The sequence below is a fragment of the Acromyrmex echinatior genome, chromosome 8, assembly GCF_024713525.1.
Source record: "Acromyrmex echinatior isolate Ae372 chromosome 8, ASM2471352v2, whole genome shotgun sequence".
NCBI classification, from domain to species: Eukaryota; Metazoa; Arthropoda; class Insecta; order Hymenoptera; family Formicidae; genus Acromyrmex; species Acromyrmex echinatior.
This window is the reverse complement of record NC_141859.1, coordinates 3363243-3372808: the sequence shown is the minus strand read 5'-3', so window position 1 is coordinate 3372808 and position 9566 is coordinate 3363243. Positions and strand designations below refer to the sequence as shown.

Sequence of the window (9566 nt, the reverse complement as noted above, 5' to 3'; positions counted from 1 at the left end):
ATTTTATCGTATTATAGAGGCATCGCATGCACGATACCTGTTTCTTATGGACAACGGAAATACGTAAAGAAAAAAGGAAAAAAAAAAGAACCGTGACCATCGTGACAAAAATTATGAAAAGGAAAAAAGGTGCGAAAAGCATTTAATTTTTCAATTTTCAAACTTTTAATTTTCTCGAGACTTTTCAAAAACATTAAGTTAATATTTCTATAGTCTTGCGCATTCCAAACGAATCCATGTCACGACTTTGCGCGAAAGCGTAAGAAACCCCCCCCCCCCCCGCTATTGTTATTATATATATCCTTCACAAAAGCCCTCGATGTATAATTCCAAGAGAATCCTAAAGAGTTTATAATTACAAGATACTTAAGAATCCTTCCTTTTATTTTACTAAAACTTCCCTTAAAATTATATACATCAACGGACAGTCGATCTAACAAGTCCGATTCTACATATATATATATATATATATAGTACATATATATATATAGTATATACAGTACATATATATTTATATATATTTATATATATTTATATAATATACAACATTATAATTTCAACGATCTTCCGCCCTCTGTCTGCTCGAGTCAGTTCCTGTCAGTCTTCCTCTTTTTGTGATCGTGCCCATGGACGAGACGATCAGCATGAACATCGTGGTAGTCGTAACCATGGCCATAACCGTGTTCCAGTACATGACCAATCCCATGGTTGATGCCATGAGCAAGGGGAGCGATGCCATGGACGCCATGGTCCAATTGCACGGCGACCGACGACGGATGGACGTGAAGATGATCGGATGCGTAGTCGTGCGCATAGATGGCACCAGGATGATCGCTGAACGGGGTCAGCGGAAGTAATGGGGGCGGTAACGATTGCAGTGGAAGCGGCGAGGGTGGTAACAAATGCAGCGGAAGCGATGAGGGTGGTAACGGCTGTACCGGAACCGGGATCGGCACCGGAACCGGCACGGGTACCGGATGCTTTACTGGAACTGGATACGGCTGCTGCACGGGTACCGCGATCGACTGCTTCACTGGAATTGGCACTGGACGCTCCACGGGGATCGGCACCGCCTGAGAATTTTCCGATAGAAATTAAGGGCGACTTTTACGATTTTTAGGCCCGGTTGCACCAACGTTGTTTTGATTTTAAGCGAAACTTCAAACTCTTTCTATCTCGTTTTAAAACCGAAAAGAGACTGGAACAAAGAGAGTTTTAAGCCTCGCTTAAAATTAAAGTAACGTTAGAAACTCGAATCTTATCAAGCTCCGGTTAATTTTGCAGGATTCCAACGATATCAACTGAAGCTGATACCGGAAAAAAAATGCGAACTAAAGAGTTAATAGATTTACATTTACATTTATCTCTTAGCATTTTTATTACGACTATTTTTTTCTACGACATCTATTTCAATTGGAATTCTGCAAAGTTATTAGACTGGTTAAGTTGACCTAAGCTTGGTAAAAGTCGCCCTAGAAATAGAAATAGAAAGAAAAAGAAAAAAATATGAAGAATAATATCCGTATTCATAGCCAGGTCTTATATTTAAGGCTTTTTTAAATTTATCTTCAGATGCTCTACGAATTATTTTATTGGTTACTTTATTGGTGAGCATCTAAAGATAAATTATAAATTGACTTTATGTTCAGAATATTAATTTAATCTTTATCAATATAATTTTAATATTAAAATTATATTTCCATGATTTTTTAAATATTGTTTTCCACAAAGTTACTATAAAAAAAAAAGATATCATTATTAACAGACTTCGTTAAAAGTGCTGTTGAAAGAAAGTAAAATTGATAGGAACGTTACCTGAGGTACTGGGACGGGAATCGGGACTGGTTTATGAACAATCTTCTCGATCGGTACTGGCACATGATATGGTTTCTCTATGATTACCGGTTCCGGAACTGGCACCGGCTTCTCCAGCACTACGTGCTTCGTTAAATACACTGGTACAGTTTTCACATTTCCGGGTGTTAAGGCGATGCCACTTCTATCATTAGACGCACTTGCTAGATGTGACCTGTCGGTCGACATTTATGAATATGGTTAACATCATTGTCATTTTATAAATATCCCAAGATTTTTAGAAAGTATATTATTGATTTTTTTGAAGTCTATTATTCAGAATGAAGGAATATAATTTGTGAAGAAGAAAATGATTCTTCGAAAAATATTTATAATTGCTGTATGATATTCATAAAATTTCTCGTTTCACTAATATTTTATGTTATTTGTTTTACAACGATAAAACTTAACACGAAAATTGTATGCAATTTAGAAATTTACTTTAAATTTTCTAAATTATATAAATCTTATTATTATTTACTTTCAATATATATAGATACATTATTTTATTCTATTTAATTAGAATTATTTTAGAACATTGAAACTTAACATGAAACATCTATATTTTTTTAATACAATTTAAAGAGATTTACTCTAAATTATTCTGAATTATATTTATATATAAATCTTGTTTAATATTTATTATTATTAATAAGTATATTATTTTTACCCTGCGTGCAGATTAATCTCGGGAAATTTAAGTCCTTTCCAAGAATTACGCTCGATTGACCATGGTTGTCCATAAGAACTCGAGAAACCGATCCATCCGTCGTTACTGATAACACCCCGCTTTTGCTGCTTCGTGTTTTTCAGCACCGATGCGAATGCACAGGTGCATAATAATGTCAGAAATAGCTGAAATATAGCATTAACGTAAAGAAATTCAAATTTTGATAAATTAATGTCTTACAAAATTCAATTATTTAATACGTTGTATAAATTAGTGGAAAAATTGAAAGAATTTAATGAAGAGTACTTGGAAGTTTTAATTTTAGAAAAATTAAGTAATCAGTTTAGAACCATAGATAATTTATAATTTTATATTCATACTTTAATTTTGATTTACACAACTTAAATGAGTAAGTGCGGCTACTTACGAAGATCTTCGACATGATAAGATCTCTAGTTGTGAACAAACTGTTCATAAGATCGCAACAGAAGCCTTTTATATTTGCGAATCGTACCAATGACGATTTAACAGGTCCAGATCAAGGAACAGAGCAAGTTCCCATTTACGATCAAATCGGAAGCTTACTCTTCTTGATTGATACCCTAAGCTTCCGGTGATGAAAGTTGTCTGCGATCGATTTAGTTTGCAGCGACATTTCAAGATAACGTCAGACACACATAAAGCTTCGTAGCTAAAATGGAACAAGCTAATAAACACATCACATACCATAATAAATACTAATTTATATTAAGTTAAATTATTCGAGTAATAAAATTAATTAATATTAAATTGATTAAGTTATTGATTAAAATTTGATTCACGCAGATTTATATGGAATATTGAATACTTAAACACATACATATTGATCTCTTCAGACTTGATTTTAATGGAATTATGTTAAAATAATTTTTTTTTCAATTCAGTTTAAGAGCACTTTAATTAAAGCAATTTATACTAAAAAATTAAATTTATTTAATTTTTACTTTTTTTCCCAACATATACATTATTATGTACCTCTAGTTTGAGATAATGTTGATGAAATTAAATAATTTTAAAATTAATGTCTTCAAATTTGATATTCATTACAATGTCGCAGAGTCTGAAGGGGTCAGATATTTAATAATTAAGTTTGATATATTAAATAATACTGAATACTATTTGATATTGATGTAAATGCAACCATATCTTTTGCCAAGAACGACACCGGTTTCTCACTCGATTACGAGCTCGTGCTTGCAATGTTGACATTGCAATTACGTTCGACGATCAAAGCACCTGTACTACTTATCTACATCCTCGTATCTATTTAATTATGCCTGGAACTCACTTCCGCGCACGTACGGGGAAAAGGAAAACTAAGAATTCTGCGCGTTGTCGTTTATAGATATTGTCTGCATGAGCGATGGATAAACAATGATAACGTACAACTGCAGCAGCTAATTCTTAGTCGTGATACTCTAGATTAGCAAATTTTAAGTTGACAATATGTTGTCTTTTTCAATATTATTATCTGTAAGATTTATGAGTTATTTAAAAAAAATATACTTATTTCTTATCTTCTCTCTTAAAGATCTCTTAATCTCTTAAAGAATTCGAGAAACTGTAGTCCATTTTTATACAGAACTAGAAAAGATATTGTATTTCATTTGTTTCTGAAAATTCGTAAAATAGGACTGTTATCGGAAAAGGTTATACTTTTCGAATTTTCTATCTTAAAAATGTATACAAAACATTCTTAAAATAAGTACTCGGATAATGATTATATTAGAAGTTTCCTTAAGATACGTATAATCTATCTAAACAGGTACATTTTCGAAGGATAATGGTCATATATTTTTGTCTATGTGATATTAACTTTTTACAAATTTTATCGATAGAAACAGTCGAATTTTGTAACCAAAACTCATTTTGACTTTCGTGACATTAAAATGAATCATCATTTTGACTTTCTCTTGATTTGATATAATCTTTAGATAGATTTTTAGAAGTCCATAAAAGAAGAATTGTTCGAGTAGCGAACATTTTTCTATTTTCCCATAACAATATTGTTTTCCTTTCTCGAATTGTCCACCAGGTTTTTTTTTATTGTATTTTATCACTACGTGTGCATTCTGCTAATTCGCGCATTCGTGGCTAGTAAATCTTGGTTGGTCAGCGTCATCAGGTGTATTGTTACGTGTTCGGCTCTAACTCATCGATGAATAATGAATGGCGAGTAACGTGGCCGGCATTAAGAACGCGACGGCATTAGACGCTTAGAAAATGAAAGTTAGGAAAGTCCTCGCGATTAACGCGGAAGCGAAAGAGGAAAACTCGATCTCGTTGACCGAATAGAGGACACCGGAGAACGCTGAAAGAAACCGAAGTTGCTATTTGCATTATTTGCTACCGCATATCTTCATCTCTTGTTGCGCAAAACTCCTGAATTACATCAGTGATAATTCACGCATTAAATACGATAAAAAAACACACCATGTTAATTTTTTTATACACTAGACATTCTAATCTGCATATCAAATAATAGTATGTTACTGATTAATTACAGTAAACTTATTTATTTTCTGTTAAAAAATTATCATGATTTATTTAACCAACTACATTATTTGGTTCACTTTAAATAGTCTATAATTCATATAAGATTTTAAAATAGAATTGTAATACAAATTAAAATAAATATGTAATATGTAATATGTAAAATACGCTATATAAAAATTATAAATTCTATGTAATGTATAATATGTATTTTTAAAATATTTTTTTATCACACAAAGCACAAAATAAAATTCTAAATAGTCATATAGATTATCTCATGAATCATAAAATTAATCATAAAATTAATACATGTTTTATAATATAATTACTAATGCAATGCGCGGACCGATTCCAATCATGTATCACTGCGTGAATTGAATCACATATCGCGCGCTATCGCGGCTATCTAACGATCGAAAGACCAAATAATTATCGGTGAACTCCGATTAACTGAGTCACTAATGAATGTCCCAGGATTTTTTGTGCGTCTTCGTTCGACCTTCTAGGAGAGAAATGCAGCCGCTGTTTGGCTGTCGCCCAGGTTCAGTTAGCGAAAGTATATCGCTCCTTGTAATCGCTGCTCTTCTTCATTCGCGCGATGATGCCCTATAAATACATATGAGGACCACAATTCCGGAGCGAACTCAGTTTTTCGTTGGCATCCCGACCGGCAACTGAAACTCTCGAGCGACCAATCATGAGGCTCTTCCTGGTACTTATCTGAATTCTTGTTTTTATTTTATTACACGGAAAGAACGGTTTTGCTAAAGTATCTAAAAATTTACAGATCTGAAAATAATTATCTTGGATCGTCACAATAATTACATAGAATGTTTAAATGTTGATAACAATTCTGCAAAAAGTTGTAACATTTTAGTAACTAGTTTGAGTGTTTTATTAGGTGTTGGAATTAATTCGTAGCGTTTTTAATGAAAGAATGTTATTTATTTCACATGAGCATTAAAAAATACATTAATGAAAGTACTTCCCATCACTTGTAAAACGCTACGAATTAATTCCAACACCTAATATATAATTATTTTGTTGATCTAAACAAAATTATTTTCAGATCTGTAACTAGCTAAATTTTCAGATACTTCAGTAAACCATTTTTTCCGTGCATTGTCACGATCGATAATCCGCGTGATTTACATTCGGATACACTGCGGTAAAGAATGAAGAATGTTAATCTAGTGATTTGTTGATCGTTTGTGTATTACAATGGATAATTGTGGATCATTTGATACCTTGATCTAAAGTGATTTAAACTAATCCAATACCGCAATAAAAAAAATCAGATTTAGCAATTAAATTGAAATTATGAATTATACAAGTCAAATCTTTTTAAAACTTGTAATCAGATATACAATAAGATTTTCTATTTTTCAAAATGTTTAAGTTCAGAAAATTTTCATGCCGCTTTAGCCATCTGATTAAGATGCTGTTAGATTTTATATAATGAATTTTTTTAAAGTAAATTATTATTGTAAGAATATTCTATATATAAACGTAAATTATTCGACATGACATCTTTTCGTTTATACAGATGACAATGCTGGTGTTGGCCAGTAGTTTAGCCGATCCCATTGACAAGAATTCAGAAAAATTGCAGAGCGCTTCAGAGGCAAAAAGACATGAGAAAAGAAATATAGATTGCTCGAATGGACATAGTATACACATATATTGTCCACCGGAAGCTCCACTCGAACCGTCATCCTTCTTAGTTCAACAGCCAGTCGGTGAGTTAAATTATAATATAAAATTTTATTGATCTTGAATGTATTTCAAAATTAAAGCATGTTGTGTGATATAATTAATTTAATTCTATAATAATATTTAATTAGAAAGAAATCGTTCATAAATTATCTCCTTTCTTTTAAATTTTATGTAACGAAAGGAAGATGTGATTTTATTTAACCTGCTTTTGATTTATTTATTATGTAAAATTAAACTTAATGTCGCGATTAATGTTTACATATTAATAGATAGTAGGGATACATCTGTGAATAATATCTTTGTATTCTTCTTCAGTGCATGTGCCTGTGCCTGTGCCTGTGCCTGTTCCGCAGCCAGTTCCGGTACCACATCCAGTACCCGTAGTAGTACCGGTCACTAAGCACGTACCAGTTCCCTTACCGATTCATGTCGAACGCACCGTGCAGGTGCCAGTGCCTAAACCGTATCCCGTGGAGAAGATCGTCCATGTGGACCGGCCAGTCCCGGTGACATTCGAGAAACATGTGCACATTCCAGTCGATCGACTGGTACCGGTACCGCAACCGTTTCCCGTTGAGAAGGTCGTGCATGTAGACCGACCGTATCCGGTGCCGGTGGCAGTGCCAAAGCCGTACGCAGTACCGGCCTTCATACACAAACATAAGTTATTCAATTGTTGTTAACGCACTCGCCGAGTTCCGTTTTAATGCAGTAGCGATATGATATTTTCACTAATATCGTAACTTAATGTGTCAGTATAATCTTTTAGTGATATAAGCGCAGCTATTTTGTTTTTGTTACAGATTTATTATTGATAATTAATTATTCGTTAATTATTATTCATAATTAATCTTGCCTGACTGAAATGTATCTTAAAAATTGATTACTGCGAGCTTTTAAATGCGTCTGTTTCTATTTAATAAATAATACTTCATTAAAAAATTTACTTCTTAGATATTTGTATCCTTGCTAAGATTCTTCCATCTTTTCATTGCTCATCGTTATTTTACGTAAAAATCAAAAAGCAAAATAAATAAAATATTCTTCTAAAATCTGTGTTTCTGAAGTCAAATAAATATTTTTCCAAAATTTATGTTTCTGAACAACCTTGAGAACAATGCTATTACCACGTGCGAATAGCGAACTTGTTCTATTAGTAAGTTTCTTTATGATTAATGCAGTAATAATATTGCGCGCTGAACATAGTTACAAGGTGAAAACAATTTATTTATTTATGTTCTTGCTTTTTAACTGCATTAGCATTATTAATAATTTATTAAATTAAATTATACATTTTTTATGTAACATCTGCTTTGCAACTAATAATACTTAATATTTAGATGTGCTTTAAAATGTCAACAATATAATAGTTTATATTTCAGAAACTTTATCAACGCTAGAACAAACTAGCATACAAAAAACGATGATTTGTGAGACATTAGGCGTGTTCAAGCAGACAAAGCAGACAAACTAGCTTATTCGCCGAGAATATGATTGATTCTTAGTGAGAACTTTTTACTTATAGATCCAATCAATCAGGCTAGCTTCATTTGGCTCAAACACCATTATTTTGCTTTTTAATCGATATCACAATTAAAATATTTCTTATGTAAAAAAATGTTTATTTAGAACAATAATTAATAAATATATAGATTGTATATTTTACAGTGTTCAACTTCTTGTTCTATTCTTACAGTGTTTAACAAAATAAAAAGAGTCAGTGATATACCAACAGTCATAAGCGTGATTATCTGAATAATAACGCTTTGAATAGTAAGTTTTATTGACGTGCAAGATATAAAATTATGAACAATGAAATAATGTAAATTAAAGTTGCACCTTAAATGATAGTCATGAGCGATAATACTGTTTGCAAGCCTAGACCTTGTTATAATTAATTAATTAATAGATTATAGTAACTTTGAAGTAAATAAAATAGTGGAAGGAAAATGCCTCCCTAACGATGCGAGAAGCATAAATAATGAAAAATTTGACATTAGCTGGTTACTTTATTATCATATTGGAGGGAGATTTGAACAGCCAATGAAATGCTATCGCGTGTCTTCTTACATTAGTCTGTGCTTGCGCATCGAGCGATGAGTATGGAAAATGTCGCGCTACCTCCTACGATAGGAAAAATATACTGATGGAGGCAGCAGGGAAAGGTCGCGATTTCCACGTAGCGGCTCTCTCATGCATTGTTGACGAGCGAATTGCTAGGCAAGGCGTCGCGCGCTACTACTGTTCATTGTTAAGAAGCATATATAATCCTACTTTTGTCTATAGGTCCGAGAACTACATTTTTCAATAATTTCCGAAGAATTCGCAAATTTCCGACTATCTTTGATCGATTGGCAGAGACTTTTTAATGTAGATTAATAGAGAGATAGAAAGATTAGTTGAAATATATAATATTAATTTATACTTTCTTCAATAACTATAATACAATTCATACAATTTATGCCTTTAATAATCAGAATGATTTTTTATTGACGTTAAATATAAAAAAAGGTAAACACGAAAATTCAATTATGTTTTTTTATAACTTATGCTAAAAAAAATTATTATTTAATGCTGCTATTACATATTAGAGCTTGACTTACATAATAAAAATAAATAAAAATAATTTGGAGATTCTTTAACGATTTCTAAAATTTTATATGTTATTTCTAATTACTTTTATTTTGCTATTTTGAACATTGCAGTATTTCGATTTACATTTACATTTCAATACAAATTGAAGCTGTAAAAAATAAATTATCATCTGTTCTCATGCAGAAAAATTAACGGTTGC

General features: G+C 32.0%; 2 protein-coding genes across 2 annotated transcripts; one reads left to right on the top strand and one right to left on the bottom strand.

Moving 5' to 3' along the window:
• Positions 1–329: 329 nt before the first annotated feature.
• Positions 330–2966, bottom strand: LOC105150227 (uncharacterized). The gene is made up of 4 exons (XM_011063160.2): positions 2952–2966; positions 2525–2709; positions 1816–2029; positions 330–1073 (listed from the first exon to the last, which is right to left on the bottom strand). Exons 1-4 carry the CDS (start codon positions 2964–2966, stop codon positions 588–590), a joined length of 900 nt encoding a protein of 299 aa, XP_011061462.1. The 3' UTR covers positions 330–587.
• A 2665-nt stretch (positions 2967–5631) lies between these two features.
• Positions 5632–7714, top strand: LOC105150174 (uncharacterized). Its single transcript, XM_011063079.2, has 3 exons — positions 5632–5768; positions 6603–6795; positions 7088–7714. The coding sequence occupies exons 1-3, from the start codon at positions 5754–5756 to the stop codon at positions 7453–7455; spliced, it is 576 nt and encodes a 191-aa protein (XP_011061381.1). The 5' UTR covers positions 5632–5753; the 3' UTR covers positions 7456–7714.
• The last annotated feature ends 1852 nt before the right edge of the window (positions 7715–9566 follow it).

Excerpts from the sequence above, each read along its gene's own strand:
- LOC105150227 (XM_011063160.2), bottom strand. Across the intron at positions 2,030-2,524 it reads GAGATTAATCTGCACGCAGG|GTCACATCTAGCAAGTGCGT; the intron begins GTAAAAATAATA and ends GTCGACCGACAG. Across the intron at positions 1,074-1,815 it reads TTCCCGTCCCAGTACCTCAG|GCGGTGCCGATCCCCGTGGA; the intron begins GTAACGTTCCTA and ends GAAAATTCTCAG.
- LOC105150174 (XM_011063079.2), top strand. Across the intron at positions 6,796-7,087 it reads CTTAGTTCAACAGCCAGTCG|TGCATGTGCCTGTGCCTGTG; the intron begins GTGAGTTAAATT and ends ATTCTTCTTCAG.